Genomic DNA, 18372 nt, shown 5'->3' with positions numbered 1-18372 from the left:
GAATGCAGATCATATTGTTTAATATCTCTCTTTGTAAAAACTCCCTGGAAGTATGAAGCCTGCAACTGAGGAGGGGGCTGGGCTAGTACCTTTCTCCCTGATATGTGTGTGTGTAAAGTGCCGTCAAGTCGCAGTCGACTTATGGCGGCCCCTTTTGGGGTTTTCATGGCAAGAGACTAACAGAGGTGGTTTGCCAGTGCCTTCCTCTGCACAGCAACCCTGGTATTCCTTGGTGGTCTCCCATCCAAATACTAACCAGGGCCGACCCTGCTTAGCTTCTGAGATCTGACGAGATCAGGCTAGCCTGGCCATGCTGATTCTTTATTTTTAAGGAGTTTTTCTGTTCTCCACCAGCAGCAGTACAGTCCATTCTCCCTCGTTCAGAATGTACCACCTGATTCTGATGCATTTGTAGATCAGGCCTAGCAAGTGAGGAAGCTGACTTACTTTTTTCCACTTAGGATATACAGAGATAAATTCTGCCCCTTGTGGTACACTTACCTGATATTCAACAGCCTAGAGAGAAGCCTGAACATTCTTCCATGCTTTACAGAATCAGGCCATTGGTGCGTCCTTGCCCAGGATGTGACTGGCTGTAACTCTGCTTGATCTCAACCTTTTCCTCAGCTCTTGTACTTGCAGATCCTGGGGACTGAGTCTGGGGTGATCTGCATGCAAAGTGTGTGCTTTACCACTTTTGCCCTAAACATGTGGTTGATTTCTTCATAACTTGGGAAATCAGTAAATTACAGGCAAAAGGACTACAGGTTAGAGGGTCACTTTGTTAAACTTGGTTGTTAACTTGCCACATATTCAAACCCACATATCAAAACATTCCTGGGTTCCCTGTATAGTCAACCCTGACTCTAATTTCCAGTGTCACATATTGAATTCAATTTGTAATGGGTTTTGTTAAAGATGCCTAATTTTTTCCTTGTGCTAGAAGATTTAACTACCAGGACAAAACATACGCTTCTTCAAAGTAGTGGGTGGGGTGCAATTGATTCTGGCTTATTGTTTAGTTCGCAGTAAATATTACCTGAAGTAGTAATAAAACACCTTATTCTTGTGTTACGCATGCTAATATAGCGACAGTGAATGGGGCAAAGCATCATGCTAATCCAAATTTCTTTGATGTTGTCTGTTGCTGCAGGGTTGAAAATGAGACATTCTGTTTTTATCAGGATGCTAAATATTCTTTGTGAACTAATCCATTGAATATATTTCTCTTTTCAGATTGGTACGCAGAACAGTCTCGAGCTTCTAGAAGACTCTAAGGCAGATGTTGTGGATGAGATTGCTGCCAAGCTTGGATTGAGAAAGGTAGCACAACATGGATGGATAGACATATTTGGGAGTGTCCCGAGATGCCACTTTCTCCTCCTGTCTCGGGACTTACCAGCCCACCCCCAGCAGGCCGCGGAGCGAGGTGCACCTTAAAGACACCTCCCCCGTGTTGGACCTGAACGCGATACCTATCTAAGACCCACCCCGGCTGGGACGCTGAGGCATGAGGGAGATCGGAGGCCACAGGAGACAGGTCCAGATGCGGGAGTTCAGGGCACCTCCCTGCCGGAGAGAGCCTGATGACTCGGAACACCCAGGAGGGAAACGGGCCGAGCCATGTATAGAGTGGGCTGCCCCGCCAATCAGCTGATTCCCCAGCTGATCATCAGTGGCCAGACAGAAGCAGGAGGAGGTGGAGGTGGAACCATGGCCAGTCGTCAGGGCAGGGGATCCTTATATGCTCTCCCAGGAGGCGGAGCCGTGAAGTCTTCAAGGGGAGGAAGGGATGGAGCTACCTCTATAAATAGGAGTGCAGAAGCCGAGGCTGAGGAGGATACAGGTTGGGAGGTTCCCTCAACACTGGGGAACACCACAGCCAAGGATGAAGAAGGAGAGTCTTTATCTGTGGCAGAGGAGGCTATGCCTGAGCTGGAGTTGTTGCAGGTGGCAGTACCTGAGGGCCAGCAGATGGGGGGTGGGCAGCACAGGGAGAATATTATGTGTTGGGTTAGAGGGAATCTTTTTGGCAAAATTGTTCGTCAACTGTGAACATCAGATTAACATTTCAGATCTACAGTTTAATCCATTGATTGTCTGATTGCAATGTTTTATCTGTAATCTGTCTTGAGTCTCCATGTAAAATAGGGCTATAAATGAAATAAATAAATAAAATACTAATTTATTTTGTCCATAGCACTAAGAACCTATCAATAGACCCATCTTTGTGAATTTGATCAGTATCCTTCTCAGTTGTTTAGTTAAAGAGTAAGTGAAACAGGAATCCACAACTTGGAGAGCTTTAGTGCACACTACAACTATAGCTGGAGCTGTGCTTTTCTGATATGATTGGTATAGCACAGGTTTCAGCACTAGGGTTTTGAATTTTTTTTGTCTGCAACTGTCATTGATTTATAATTATGTTGGTCAAGGTGTCATGCGTACTAATGAAGCTACCAAGAATGGGGCACAGCAGCTTGTTAATTCTTGTTCTTGTGTCTTTGTGGCTTTCAGATCCATACTTTATTGCTAGTTTGAAGGCATTTGTATTGGCCAAATAAAGGGCTTTGCTAGATTGATTTTCATTTCCTCTTAAAAATTGAACATTTTTCAAGCCAGTGCTGTACTAGATATTAGAGCCAGTACAGAAAGAATATTCATTCATTTGGGTTTTTGTAGATATCTTTGTATATATCTTGTTTCTTTCTGAGAAATAGAACACTTTGGTTTTGTTGGAATCCAGTTCTCTTGTTTAGTTTTGCTAAGGTTATTTATCTCTACATAATGACCACTGAGCATTTCATATTTGCAAAGCACACCTGGCTTAGCTTGTGACATTTATTGCACATGTGAAAGCAGCATTTCTTGGACAAGGACTGAATGTTGGAAAGATGAACTGCAAAGAAGTATTTGAATACCTAGTTACATTTCAGAAAGCCCTGGGAGAACTATTTCAGCAATATGAAGTGGGATTCAGGAATGGTGAGATTTGTGTGGGAGAAATTTTAGTTTAAACAGGTCAGAAACATAAGATCTTGAGAGCTGTTTTGTAAACTGATTCTGCAGTATGCATGCTTAAAAAGCAAGTATTTTTTGCAGGTAAAGGCCAACGCAGGGAGCCCTGCAGTCTCCAGATTTTTCCAGGAGGAGACATAAAGCTGCAGGTCTTACCAGTTGGCCCTGCAAATGTGTAAATTGTATTCAAATGAGCTGTGTGCAGCTGGGAGAGTAATTTCCTTCAGGCTGCTATTGAGTAGGCTGTCTCAGAGAGATTCAGCTAGCCAAGAACATTTTGTACTGATGGCGGGGAGGGTATCTTTTTTTTAAAAAAAGTAAAGCAAAACTGAAAGTAATCTATCTCTTTAAGGTTGGCTGGATATTTACAGATCTGGTCTCTGAGGACACACGAAAGGGGACTGTCCGATACAGTCGGAACAAGGTGAGAAGCAAAAAGTTTTGGTCCTTTTCAGTTTAACTTGTATTTATATTACATCATACATGCTGATTTCGCCAAACAAAATCTTTCTAGAAAGAAGAGTGCCTGAAGCCATGCTGTTGAGGGTGGGTTTTGTTATCATAACCAGAATAATTCCTGAGTCCATGGGGGATTTCGCTGGACTGTGAATTGCTTGTGACAGTGACAAAGTTTTTGTATGAGTGGAATGTGGAGTGGTTTGAAATTTGTCTAGACACTTAAATATGTGGCAAAGTGATTAACATCTAATTTCTCTTTCCTTAAATCAGTGGTTCCCAACCTTTTTTTGACCAGGGACCACTAGGACTTTTTTGTTCAGTGCAGGGACCCCAAGATTCAAAATAAAAATTCTGAGAATTTGAAAATAAACTTTAATCATAACTGTTAGTTAAACATTAAACTTAGAATAATATTTGAATATATTTTTTATAATAGAGAACTTTTAATTGTAAACCAATGTGATTTTTGAGCTTGCATCCTTTTTACAAGCTGGGCAATTCTGGGGCTAATACTGTTGCTCAGAGCTACACGAATATCATCACTTGCTTCCAATCGATTTCTGGTCTTGTTCTTAATTATAAGCAAAGCAGAAAACCCTTGTTCACATAAATAAGTTGTGGAGAAGAGCATAAGATATCGCAAGGCGAATCCCGAACTGTAGGATATGAAATTGCTTTTTTACACCAGAACTCTTCAAGAGAAACTGATTCAAACGCAACCTTACAGTGCCTATCATTTTGGAATTCAATGAGCTCTTCCTGGATTTCTTCTGCAATCTCTTCAACAGGATTGCAAATCAGCTTTTGGGTATCTTTTGATTCTGTCTGGTTATATTCCGGGAAGTAACGGTGGAATTCATCGACCAGCTTTTGCAGATGACTTCTGATGTTGTCTTGTATATTTGCGGTGATCATGTCATCTTTACTATCATCGACCAGTGCTTTTAATGTCACAAACGCAGAATAATTGTTTTCGCCTACCCATAATTGAAGTTTGCAAATAAAGGCACGCAGTTTGTCTTCAAACATAAAAATGTTTCCCACACCTGCTAAATTTATGTTTCCAGAACCTTGCAACTGTAAGTTTAGTTTATTCAAATGTGAGAAAATATCCACAAGAGAAGCCAAATGCATCTGACTTTCCGAATCAGAAAACAGCTCTAGTAAATCTTTAATTTTCTTCTCGGCTAGAAACAGCTCAACCTCTTTTCTTAGTTCAAATAACCTTCCCAGCATATTGCCTTTCGATAGCCAATGAACTTTGCTGTGGAAAAGAAGAGTCTCATGATCGGAGTCCATTTCAGTGCACAGTTTTTTAAAAAGGCGTGTATTTAAGGCGCTGCTTTTAATAACATTTACCACTTTTATGGCCATTTCCATGGTATTAACAAGGCTTTTAGGAAGAGTCTTGGAAGCTAACGCCTGACGATGTATGATACAATGAGTTGTTATTGCTGAAGGATTCTTCAGTTTTATTAATGTTGCTAGACCGGAGCATGATTCTAACATGGCTGGAGCGCCATCCGTACAGAAGCCGTTGCGCTTTTCCCACATAATGCTATGTTTCTCAAAATACTCCACTATTATATTCATGACGTCGATACCTTTTGACGTCGTTTCCAGTTTCCGCGAAATCAGTAATTCCTCTTTAATAGTGTCGTTGTCTAAAAAGCGGACAAATACGAGCAACTGACTGCAATTAGAAATGTCTGTCGATTCATCACACTGCAAAGCGAAACATGGTGAATTTTTTATTTTCGAAACAAGCTGCTCCTCGATGTCATTTGACATATTTCAATTCGAGCTTTTACCGTGTTGTTCGATAGAGGTATTTCTTGTATTTTCTTTTTGGCTTCCATCCCTAAAACCTCTTCGACAGCTATCATCAAACAAGGTTTGACGAGTGTTTCTCCTATTGTGTGTGGTTGTGTGAGGCTCGCTTGCACCCTCCCCTGGCCTCCCCGCCCCCGCATGTTCCTTACTTGTCGCGCGCCGCTCCCGCGAGTCACCACCGCACGCCACCGTGCTCTGCGCCCGCGAGCCACCGCCATGCCATATTAATTTATTATGGGTTTATAACTTTGTTTCGTGGACCCCTGGTTTAGTTCTCGTGGACCCCTGGGGGTCCATGGACCCCTGGTTGGGAACCAGTGCCTTAAATAGAACTTCCTTAATGTTCTCTGGGTTTTTTAAAAGCATCCAACAATGGGAATACCCTAACATGTGTGTAACTTGTTTTGCTGTCCAACTAAACTTATCAGATAGCTTTTCCATATATGTACCTTCTTTCAATTGAAGCCTAGTCTTTCATGGTCATGGAAAGCAGCTATCATTCTGCATGCAGTTGGTTTCCATCTAACACATAGCAGCATCTCACCATGTTTCTCTCTGCTTTTGGGAGGATAGTCTAATCTAGCTGTTCCCCCTGTACTCACACTCCTTATTTTTGGTGTGTTTTACACTTGTTGTGCTTTCTCAAGCCATATACAGTTTTATTGTGATCTCCAGCTAGCCACTATTTTTTGCGAAAAATGAATAGTATAGAATGGTTCATTCCTTCACCTGTGATGAAACTGAGAGACGCAGCCTGAACTTCAAACAAGCAGTAAAGCGAAAGTGCTGACTGTGTGACCTCCAAGCGTTGACTTGTATTCTATCAGTGAAATGAACCTTTTCTGAGAAAGTCATTGACTGGTCTCTCTTTTTGCCACCTACCATTCTTAACATCTGCCAGTAAGAGTCAGCATGCAGACCCTACACTATATGTAACATTCAAGGCCCTGTTTCCCTGCTAGATATTTGCTGGATTCCAGGCAGTCAGAACTTTATAAAACTTAAAATGAAGTGGGTTTGCAAACCATGGTTTAGAGGTAACCTTGGCTGCCACAAAGCACTTTCAATAGTCATGGCTTTGGAGATAGATCAGCAGCCAAATATGCTTGAATTTAGTTCTAAGTTTTCCCGGTATGCTGGGAATTGCTTGGTGAAACTAAAACTATACAAAACACAGGTGTACAGCTTATGAATAAAGGCATTCAGACCCCTTAAACTGGTGCTTCCACTATTCTGTAAGATGATAAAGACACACAGCTGACTGCATATAGGGTTGTAATGTATATCAGCTGATTGTGAAAATGTGATTGAGATATGAGATTGAGCTTATGACTAGGGTTTGATGATTCCCCAACATGGTGTGAATTGTGAAGTTACTTTCTGAAATGAAGTCTTGATTGGTGGTACTGGCTCCCATGATGCAGCCCAGTGCAATGAATCCATCATCTTCCTGTCTCATCCTCTCCCCCCCCCCAACTTTTTTTTAGGATGCCTATTTCCTTAGTGCAGAAGAGTGCATCACAGCCGGGCATTTTCAGAATCAGCACCCAAACATATGCCGCCTGTCTCCAGATGGTCACTTTGGATCCAAGTTTGTAACTGTTGTGGCAACAGGTAAAAAAAATATACAGCCTATTTCTCAGTTGCCTGAAATGTCTAGAAATAAAGCAACAAAGTTTTTCAGGTTCTTTCAGATCAGTCAGGTAAAAGAGGCTCTCTTTTGCTTTATTTGCATTATCTGTAGTCCGCCTATCTCACTGGAACTCAAGGTGGATTGTACAGAGTGAGTCAATACAGTCAACAAGATGGGATGGTTTCTGTTCTGATTCCTGCTTTATACCTTTTTGAATGTGACAAAAACATCATAGCACACTAAAATCAGTGCTTCATTTCAGACGTGATGTTCCCAGTTCTCCAAACTATGGTTTGGAATTCAGAAACATGCTGTGGGTTTGGGTGCTGCTTCTTCCTGTTTCATCTTCCTAATCTGTGTAACCATAACCTGCTACAATGTATGAATCATATAAACTATGTTAACCAGGAAGTGTCTCCAAACCATATTTGAAATCTTGGTTTGAACTGGGTTTGCAAACCATGGTTTAGAGGTAACCCTGGTTACCACAAAGCACTGTTTGCCTTATTTGGATGTCAAAGCAAATTGTGGTTGTGCACACCAGATAAGGAAGAAAGACACCACTTTTGAAAGGAGTAGGTGGGGTATGTGAACCCATGGCCCAGTCCCTTTTATGTAAACAATTAATTGAAAGATAGGTTATATGATTATTTATGTATTTAAATTTATATATTTCACCCTTCCACTGCAAAGTGAGATTCAGAGCAGCTAACAGCAATTAATAAAATACCTTTCAGTTTACAGTAAAAATACAATAAATACAATAACAATTTAAAAACACTATAAACAAATACAATAAAATACAGTTGAGTCTATAAAACTAAAGCAGTGGATTTAAAATCTCTGAAACTTCAACAGCCTCTGTCTTGAACTACTTACAATCTGGCTTTATTAGATGAAAGTGCCGAGTGGTTGCACTTATTCTGTTAGAAGTTGTTAACTATAATTGATGATCACAGGCTACAAAAGTTGACCATCAGGTCAGCAGCTGGAGCAAATTTTTAGCCTGAATGAAGGCAAAATTCTACCATTAGTATATTTAAGGAAAAAACATAACAGTAAACAAAAACTGAGCAACCCTCTGTAATAAGAGAACAGTAGGTTGGATTCCATGATCCATCAGTGGAAGGCACTGAATGTTGTAGAAATGTCTTGTGTTCCCTTCCCCCCCCCCTCCGCAATTGTACCCACCCCTTGAAAAAATTCTTGGGGTTTTGGGACCCATGTGGTCTGAGAGCCATGTAGTTTAGGAGGCTTCAATGGGGAGGGGTGAAGGGAATGCAGTTGTCCTCTCTTTTTTCAGTGTACCTCTGCTGATGGAAGAGACAAGGTGATTTCACCCCTTTCCCTTCACCACTGCAGCCTCCCAGTCTTAGTCCATGTTGTCTGTTTAAATTATTCTCAATAACTTTGTTATGCAGACGAGAGATATGAAAGTAGAGATCTGATAACAATTACAAGTAGAAGAAAGAGGGGGGCAAAGGAAGAAACAGTCCTTTCCCCTTTCTCCTGCTGATCTCTGCTGCAGCCTGCCTTGCTCTCTTTCCTCCCTCTGTGTTCCCCTTGTTTTGTGGGTTGGAAGTCAGGTGGTGGCCTGTGGGAACTGTGAAGGGCTTCTTGCCTAGTGCAGAATGAAACAAAGACCTTAAATACTCTCATAATGCACGGTTTCCTCTTAGATCCAATTTAGAGGATCCTTTTCACTTGATGAAATGAGGGTAGCATAATACCATCTGAAACCATTCTGAACTGAGTCACTGGATTGCTGATCTGCTAGTGTCCGGGGCCAGGGCAAGCAGGGGTTGACCAACACAGCTCAGCCCCAGACTCTCTCAGCAGCCGTGGCCCTCAAGAAGGCGGAAAGAGGCTGCCCAGCTAGACGCCTCCTTCATGGTGTCTATAATGGCTGCTGCCTCTGGAGCCCGCCGCCAAACAGCTGATCGGTGGGGGAAACAGGAGGCTGGTAGGAATGGCCGGACGAATGCCTCCCTCAGTCGGGCCCTTTCCCCCACTACAGCAGCTAGCAGAACCTGCCACTCTGTCCAAACAGCCCTTTGGGCCTGCAACTTACCTGGGGCAAAGATGCAGGAAAGGGAGACAATGCAGGAGTTGCCAGGCACTGGGGAAAGCAGGTACCAGCCCTCCTCACGGCAACAGGTGCATGCCGGCGCCAATTCCCATCCTCCAGCAGCCCATGTGATTTACAGACTGCCGGGAGAGGAAGCCTGCTGGCAACCAAATGCCTCATCAAGCACAGGGAAGACACACTTGCACAGGGACTGGGAATAGCCATCCAACCTACACTACTCCTCACAAGAAAACCAAGCAGCAAGTAAAGGGCCCAGCCCTGGCAGAGGCCGGGGTGCTACTCGGGAGGAGGGCAAGCACTAAAGGCACAGGGCGCAGGGTTCAGGGAGGAAAAGGGAAGGTGAGGATGGAGTCACTGAGGGGAGTAAAAGAGGGAGAAGCTGGGCGAGGAGGAGGTTGGACCTCAAGCCTATGCCAGAGAGGATGATAGGCTAAAGTGTCTAGGGCAACGAAGCTGTATCGGATCACCGCTCTAAGAGCACTGCAGGCATGAGGGCAGGTATGAGGCTCGACCCGACAGCTAGTAACTAAAAGGGAAAAAAGTTACTCAGCTTTTCAAGCGACTGGTCTGCTATGGTTTCATTAGTCATTACATCACCCGCATTTTGCCTTACAAAAATGTGTCTTGTGAATTTCTCCAAGAAATATCTCAAAGGATCAAGTGAATACATCCATTTATTGGGAAATCAAAAAAGCTTTTCTTCCTCCTCCCCTGCGGAGAGTTTATATTACTGAGAGTATCTGGAAGTTTCAGTAGAATTTTGTTGCATGTGGCGTGCAGATGGGCTCATAAATACTTGCTGTGGAAGCAGATCTTATTCTCAAACTTCATTCCTCAGAAGCATCTTTTGCTGGTTTAGGGGTTTATTAGAACAAGGAATAAAATATGAATGTGCAGCATTTAATATAAAATATGTAATCCCTACGTTTTATGGTTTCCTTCCCTTGGGAACATCAAGATATAGATATGTTCCTAAACGTTTCAAAATATATACCGTATATACTCGTGTATAAGCCGAGTTTTTCAGCCCAAAAAAAGGGCTGAAAAAGCCGGCCTCGGCTTATACACGGGTCAATACGGTAGAAGGGGGAAGGAGGGAAGAGGGAGGAGGGAGGGGGGAACTTACCTCTGCTGCCGAGCCACCGCCATTTTCTCCCGCCGGGAGGGGCCCTGGGCAGCCTCTCTGCAGCCGCAGAGAGGCTGCCTTGGCCCCCCCTCCGGCCCCCGCCGCCATTTTCCCCGGCCGGGAGGGGCTCTGGGCAGCCTCTCTGCAGCTGCAGAGAGGCTGCCTTGGCCCCCCCCGGCCCCCGCCGCCATTTTCCCCGGCCGGGAGGGGCTCTGGGCAACCTCTCTGCAGCCGCAGAGAGGCTGCCTTGGCCCCCCCCGGCCCCCGCCGCCATTTTCCCCGGCCGGGAGGGGCTCTGGGCAGCCTCTCTGCAGCCGCAGGGAAGCTGCCCTGCCCCCCCGGCCCCCGCCGCCATTTTCTTCCGCCGGGAGGGGCCCTGGGCAGCCTCTCTGCAGTCGCAGAGAGGCTTCCCCGGCCCTCCCGGCCCCCACCGCATTTTCCCCGCCGGGAGGGGCCATGGGAGGCCCCTGCCCGTCGCGCCGCTACCGGCCACGCGCCTGGGCGCCTTCCTCCGGCCGGCAGCGGCCTGGAGGGGCCTCCTGCCAGCCCAGGAAGGACGCGCCGCCGCCGCTTCGCCGCCTCTCCAGGTAAGGAGTGGGTTCAGGGTCTTTTCCCCCTCCCCCCTTGGATGGGACTGGGGTCGGGGTGGGTCGGGAGGGCCTGGGAGGCGGCGGGAGGGCGACCTGGGGCAGGGGCCCTGCGCTCTAAAATGGCGGCCGCCATTTTAGAGCGCAGCATTGCGGGTAAAGGAAATTTCTTATTGCCCCTCGGCTTATACGCGGGTCAATAAGAAATTCCCTTTTCTGGCCTCTAATTTGGGGGGTCGGCTTATACTCGGGTCGGCTTATACCCGAGTATATACGGTAATACCATTTTCTATAAACCACTTGTGTCAGTGGTATCACCCTACAGTTTCCTCCGGAATACCTTAAAAGTTAGACCAAAAGGTTCAACTGACAGAGGAGACTGTGGTTAGACAGGTTGAATTTCTGTGTGTGTGTTTAAAATGTTATGTGCTTTTGCAGAGCTGTGTGTAGCTGAGAATGGAAGCTGCTTTTTGGAACATCTGTTACAGATAACCCCCTCTGCCCCTGGTTAAACATTTGGGCTCCATGATGTCTGTAAAATAAATGTATATGCATCTCATCAGCTCCACTCTTTGTGAATGCCATCCCCCTTTCCTATTTACATATGTTCAGTTTTCTTTGACATCGTATCTCTGTCTCATGTGTAACTGGCTGATGCTTAATTTGCTCAGATTGAAAGCACTGTGATTGTGTCACCCATGCAATGAACCAGCTGCAGATAGTCACTCATAATTAGTGTCATGCTTGTCCCTATCTATCCGTTGCTGACAGAGATGCTATATATTTGCACGTAGCTGACCCTGTTGCTAGAGTAGCCTAAATGAAACGAGTTCGGCATAGTAAACATGGCCCACCTGCTTGAGGTGAATGCAGGACAGGGAATGTTTGGGTTTGAGAACTGGCTTTTTGGGATAAGGAGACCATCTTTCTCTATGCTGAGCTGTGAAAATGTAGCTGAAGAGTGTTATGACACAAAAGTCAAATGTAGAGCCTGGCTTGGCCTGTGTCGGGGTGACACACTGCCTGTGGCCTCCATGCATTTTGAATAATTCTGAGTTTCTCAGCTTTCCGTTAGAGATTGTGCATAGTTGCAGAAAGATTTTTGAAAACGAGATCTGGAAAAACACAGTAGTGTTCAAATGTTAATTCGCGTATCTGGAATATTAGTTAATTGATAGCAAACTCCAGCATACACTGAAAACTACTGCTTTTATGTGCGTTGAATTTGGAAAAATATTGAGGAAATGAAAATCCTGTGATCCTGTGCATATACATCAATCAGCCTTCTTATTTATGTTGTGTGCCATATGTGTGTGTTGCTGTGTAACCAGTTGTAAGCTTAGTCTGGGTTGGATCCCGCGATTCATCAATGGAAGGTGCTGATGGTCGCATATCTTTCCTGCATCTCCACCATCCATCAGAGAGAGGAGAAGGCAGTTTCATCCGCTCCCCACTGCAGCCTTCCGACCCACACGGCTAATAAATCATGCAGGTCCTGCGACCCTGGAATAAAGCCTCTTTGGGTTGGAAAGGGCTTTGGGGGGGTATGGGATATATCTGTGATCCTTGTGATTGTAGATCAGAGGCTGCAGCCCCTTACTTGCATTTTTTTAAACTGAAGCAAAGCAGATTGTTAACCAAAGTTTGCAAATTCCTGAATGTGGATGAGATTTTTAAAGTGTTATTCAGTGGCATTATTAGGAAAGACAAGGACAATTGAAATGTAGCCGAGACTCAGCCTTAGCATGAAGATATATAATTTTGTTTCTGAAAATGTACAGTATTAAAAGTATGCCAGCACTTTTACATACCTACTGAAATGCTCTTAATAGTCTATTCTGAGTATTTTTTTTAAATTGCTTGTAGTAGACCTCAATACAAAGCAGTTTGATAGCTGCTGCTCAGTGCTGCGTGAATAGAGTCAGCCACTATAAAACCATGTAAGGGAGAAAAGACATCTTGCCGGTGCATTATATCTATATCAAGAGGTTTATGAAGGAACAACAAAAGAGTCTGGCTAGATGTCTCCTTAAAAAAGTACTGTAGTTGCCGCCATTGGAAGTTTGAAAGCCAAGACAGAGTCTAGCAAAGAGTCTGCTGCGTCTGAACTAGAAGCTCTGTGTTTGATGTATAGAGGTTTCTGGTGAAATTATCTGCTCTCACTTTAGAAGTGCCAAGACATTTTATGATTGCTGTTTGGAGCAACCTACAAGTTGTGTACGTCTGTCTTTTCCCTCTTTAATATCTGAAAGAAAATTTATTTTTCAGGTGGCCCTGACAACCAAGTCCACTTTGAGGGCTACCAAGTATCCAATCAGTGCATGGCCCTGGTACGTGATGAGTGCCTGCTGCCGTGCCGTGATGCTCCGGAGCTTGGCTATGCAAAAGAATCCAGCAGTGAGCAATACGTGCCTGATGTGTTTTATAAGGCAAGTACTGATAACTTCCGTCTCTATTTGCGTGTGGCCCTTGCCTCTCCTCTGAAAATATCAGCAATATGAAGATGTTTTTCTCACTGTGCTGCTTCTCTCTGGGAATGAGATTACTGTTGCAATCCATGGGGACAGCCTCTACCCAGTTCTTAAAGGAGAGGTGGTTCCTTCTGCCCTGGAGGAAAGTGTAATTTTGGGGAGCTCTAGAGTAGGTTTCCTATGACAACTGTTTCCCCTTTCTGACCTCAGCACAGGAGCAGTCTTTCTGGCCACTTCCCTCCTCTTGCTGGCTTTGGAAAGTATCTGTGTGACTTACAGTGCACAAGAGTAAGATGCCATCATTGTGCTGTGTCCTGTATATGCACTGAAGCAATTAGCCTGTATGGTTTACAGTAGTTCACTTCTGGGTTGAACTATCTAATTCTGGGGTGTCACCCAAGCTGGGATTCCCAACCGATACAATAGGTCTTCCACAGTTTTTGCAGCATCTCTCTCAGGTCTTTGAGGAATCCTCCGAGCACCTCAAGATTAAGGGGTGTGTGTGATCAGAGGATCGTAGTAAAAAGCTGTGTGACTGAAGGACAGCTGGAGTGTGAATTCTTGTGTACAAAAGCTAGCAACAGTAGTATGTATGGAAACAAAGTGTTCATAAGTTATTGCATAAGCTGCATGTCCAAGTTATTGCATAAAGCTCAGTTGCTTCTTTTTCCAAATTGCTCCTATCATTCTCCAGGCCTTTTGCAGCAACAGCATGAGATCTGTGGTGTGCTGCTTTGTGCCTTCTAGCAAGTCTTCAAAATTAGTGATACTACTTCTGTTTGGCTGTAGCGGCCACCCTTCAGTTGACTTTTACTACCTAGCAAATATCGGGTGTTTCTTCTGCCCAATTATGTTTAGGTGAGATGTTCATTGAAGCAAAATGATGCAGCAATAAAAGCTGCAGGTTTCTGACGGCCAGGGAGAATCGCTTTTGTTGTGTGGAATATACTCATAAAGCTACCTGGTGAGCAGTGTCAATTGCTGCAGAATAGAAAGCAGCAAAATGGAAAACAAGGATTAAGTCAGCTCCTAGGGGGTGGTAAAGAGAAGAGAGGTTGTAAGAGCAAAATATGCAAGAAAAGGCATCAATATATCCAAATTCCACTGTGGAGTCTGAGTTCTCTTTTGCTATCAGCATTTTTGTTGTTGTTACTGAAATCTTTCGAGTTCTGTGCCTTGTACGTTATGGTTTGTGAAACTGAAAACTGGAGATTTTTTTCCCTTCAGTGTTCAACTTTTTCCCTTTCTAAACCAGAAAATGTTGAAATAGGGAAAGTAAAGCTTGATTTGCCATATATCTATGCTACCTTTTCTACAAAATGGTTTCAAGGCAACTTACACTGAAACATGAAACACAAAGTTATAGCGGAAATTCATATTCGAAGAAGAATAACGTTATCACTGTGACGGTAATAACTCCCAAGGCACACACAAGACATGGCCAACAAAACATATACAGCGTGGTCAAACTAATTTTTCTCCAAGTTGGTTTCCCTTGAGCTCCGATGGGCTGTCACCCTACCCTCAGCCTGAAGGTCTCCTTCCAAAACAAAGCCATAACACAAAAGAGATACCACCACCAGCCCTGTCCTTGCTACTGAGGCAGATGTTATAGCCCAACTGGAGCAATTTCTCTCTAGGCCCTGATGTCACTTCCAAGCCTAGTTTTAGGACGGGCAACAGTTCAAGCCCATTCTTTCTTGATGGGCTTGGGCTGCTCCAAGAGTAGGCTGGTCTTGGGCATTACTTATGCTTGGGGGTGTGTGGTGGTGGAAATAGTCCCCTGTATGGCTCAGATGTCATTGCTGTCTTTTTCTCAGGCAAATATTTGTTTTTCTGGAAAGCAGCAGTTTGTGCCAGTCTTTCAACAGAGAGCATGGGGCATAGGTTTTTCAAATACATTTGCCTTCTGTAGTTAGCATTTGCCACTGGCATCTTACCTTGTCTTTAGGTAGCTCAGGGCCCCTTATCTACAGCTGAGGTGGTTAACTTCCGGAATGGGTCAGCAGATCTTTCAGCTTGTCAGTTTTGTTTGCATGTACTTGTGTGGGATGCAGCCATCACTAGTGTATGCAGTAATACTTAGAAGTGGGTACACATGGTATGCAATTTGTTGTGACAGCATGTTTATGGAGCTTTCCATTCTTGTGACTGTCCATGTAAGTTTTCAGCTGTGGATTGCAGCTCAGAATAACATAGTCTCTCAGAATTTCTCCATGTTTGAATATAAGAATGCTTCCTAATTTAGGTAGTCTGCACCATCCAGTGAAGCTGATGGACAGTAGATTCAAGATGGACAAAAGGAAATACTTCTTTGCATAACGAGTGATTGAAATGCGGAATTCTCTGCCAGGGGATGTAGTGGTGGCCACAATTATAGACAGTTTTAAAAGGAGATTAGACAGATTCATAGAGGATGGGTCCATCAGTGGCTACTAGCCATGGTGACTAAAGGGAAGCCCTAAATCCCGATACAATAAACCTCTGAATACCAGTGCCAGAGGTAACATTGGGTAAAGGCTTTGGCCTCTATGCTCTGTTGGCCCTCCATAGTAACTGGTTGGCCACTGTGTGAGACAGGATGCTGGACTAGATGAACCATTGGTTGGATCCAGCAGGGTTTTTCTTATGTCCTCCTGAACTGATCAACTTGCAGTCTTATATTTGGGCTCTTAGGCTGTTGTTTTTGCTGCTGTCTCTGTGGCTTTCCAAGCAAGTGTTTTAAATACTGTTTTGACTACATCCTAAGTGACAGGAGTAAATCTTGCAGTATTTGTATGCTTCTAAAGATTTTTTGTGGTGTGTTGCGAGTGGAATGTATTATGGGAATGCACAGTTTGACTCTTCTCCTTTGCTTCTTAATGTTTCTGATTTTACGTGTTGTTAAAAGCTGTGGAATGCAGTAGAGCTTGATAGCTTCAGTAGTTTCTTTCCCATGCAAACCAGTAGCTCCAGTCATGCTGTGCACCAAGTCTTAGGTCCCAGTGGAGAATCACTGCTGTTATCCACACTTCCATTTCTCTGAACAGTTTTGGGGTCCATTATGAATAAGCAGCAAATCAAACTAGTGACTTTCCCAGGAAAAATTTCAGTCTGGTTCTGGTGGTTTTGTAATTCATTACTTACATTTGTGCCACTTGCCAGTCATAGTCTTTTTTGGCACATTTAGTCATCCTGTGCATTTCAGGCTTTCTCCTTTTGCGGCATTGTAAAGACAGTGGCAAGTTTAGTTAAGTCTGCTCTTATGAGCAATTTGCATCTCAGTAAATATGAAGAACCTGGCTTTAGACACCGGTTATGAGATCTAAGTATTTTACATAGATGACGCTGTTGCCATGCAGCATGCATTTTTAACATGTCCAGAACTGGGTGAAGAGAATGCATTACTTAGATTACATGATTTATTGGCGCAAAGGTTTTCACAGTTTGATCTCATAAAATGTAATATCCCATTTAGCAACTTGCTGTTACAAACTAGCATAACTGCTTTACTCCAGTGTAAGGAAGGATCTGCACTGGAGTGGTTTGGAGAGAAGTTGTATGTTGCTAAGCGCTTGGATGAAAGGGCTTTTGGAAATGTGGGCAATGACCCAAGAACCCCATGTTTGTGTAAATGGGGAGTACGCTCATCTCTGAGGTTAGCAGCAGTTTCAATACAGCAGAAGCCATGTGGTCAAGCTGGGTAGGAGAACAGATGCTCTTTAAGAAGGTGATGTTGTGTAGAATTAGAGAAAGACTTGGAGCAGAATCTATACAAAAGCCTGCCCGTTGTGTAAGGTAGGTCTTCCCTAGTATGTTGTTTCTCTTTACCCTTGGAAAACAGTTTCAGAAATTTGTCTGAATTAGTACTGCTGTGCAGACAGAAGCCCAGCATTGAGATCAAAGCCACTCAGCTGTGAAACATTGCTGACAGCAGTTGCTGGCTGCACGGTCTCAGTGAGTGAAGAAGTGCTTACATTTTTTTAAAGGCCTTTTCTCTCTTGAGCCATCTTTGTGTGTGGTGTGCATCTGTGCGTGCTTGTGGGACAGGGCCAGAGGCTGTTGTACCCATGACAGCCTGTTCCTGTCATTGCTGGTTCCCATAGAGAACAAGTGTGACTCATCCATGTCTTAAATATCACAAAACCAGGAAAACCCAACAGCGCCAGGTTTGCCCCAACTTCCTGTAGCCAGGCATTTTTTCTGAGGCCTCTGGCTTTGCAAGTCTTTTATGTCTTTACCACTCTCTTTATCTTGGCCTTTTAAAGGCCAAGTCAGCCCTAGCAGCAAGGCAGCTAACTCCATCTGGATGCTCAATCAATGTTGGCCCAGAGGCTTATCCTAAGATGAAAAAGAAGAGCGTTCAGACTCAAATTATTCTGCTTAAATAGTTCTTTTCACCATATGCAGCTGCACAGGGAAGTACTTCTTGTCTGAATACTTTTCCTGGTTAGAGGTACCTACTGGCTATTGTAATACCCCCAGCCTTAGGACCAGTGCCATGCCATTGACACCCAACTCTAAGCAAACTTTAAGATGTCCCTCCTCTTTTCAGAAATCTTGTAAATGCAGGGTTACATTAAGAGACCTTCCCCCCCCCCTTTCAGCCAGATTTTGCTAATTCCATCTCTTTTAAACTTGAAATGTATCTTTCCCTTGTAAGGCTAATCATTTCCAAAAGAGAATTCCTGGACTTGATTGGGCCTTGTGTTCATATATAGCCTCTTTCAAGACTACAAATGTTAGAAAAGAAAGAAAAACCCAGTGACAGGTACACTGTCTGTGAATTTGAGCTATTCCTTCTAGCAAATTATTGGCGGTAGCTATGGTATCATAGGCAGATGAAATCATTGAAAGTGCACAAGTATTGAACTTTTTAAATAGTTGGCTTATGTGTAAATTTGTAATCCATGCTTATGGCAAGAAGTTCTGCATTTTTGCTTTCCAGGGTGTTACAAACACCTCCTCTTCTTCCTGAAGCCGTATCCAGCTAGTCTGCCAAGTCTGACTTTCCATTATCTTGCTGTCATATTATTGGGCACCCCTGTGAGCGCCAGGCTGCGGTGTGCTCTTGAAGTTCGTTGCCGCACGGCGGGACTCCAGCTCTAGACTTATTTCATGAATGTCTCAACATTCCATCAAATGTAGCACACCAGAAAATCATCCAAAGGGGGATC

The 18372-nt window shown here is 44.0% G+C and overlaps 1 protein-coding gene across 1 annotated transcript in view; it reads left to right on the top strand.

The window, feature by feature from the left end:
• The window catches only part of NPLOC4 (NPL4 homolog, ubiquitin recognition factor), a 64664-nt gene that overhangs the window by 25698 nt on the left and 20594 nt on the right, over window positions 1-18372 (top strand). Inside the window, exons 9-12 of the mRNA XM_056867011.1 lie at window positions 1237-1323; window positions 3371-3442; window positions 6798-6924; window positions 13014-13174. Of these exons, the coding sequence (XP_056722989.1) occupies window positions 1237-1323; window positions 3371-3442; window positions 6798-6924; window positions 13014-13174 (447 nt within the window). The remainder of the gene's footprint in view (window positions 1-1236; window positions 1324-3370; window positions 3443-6797; window positions 6925-13013; window positions 13175-18372) is intronic.

Source organism: Euleptes europaea, chromosome 1, assembly GCF_029931775.1.
Source record: "Euleptes europaea isolate rEulEur1 chromosome 1, rEulEur1.hap1, whole genome shotgun sequence".
Lineage (NCBI taxonomy): Eukaryota > Metazoa > Chordata > Lepidosauria > Squamata > Sphaerodactylidae > Euleptes > Euleptes europaea.
The sequence above is the reverse complement of the archived record's forward strand: the minus strand, read 5'-3'. Positions and strand labels throughout refer to the sequence as shown.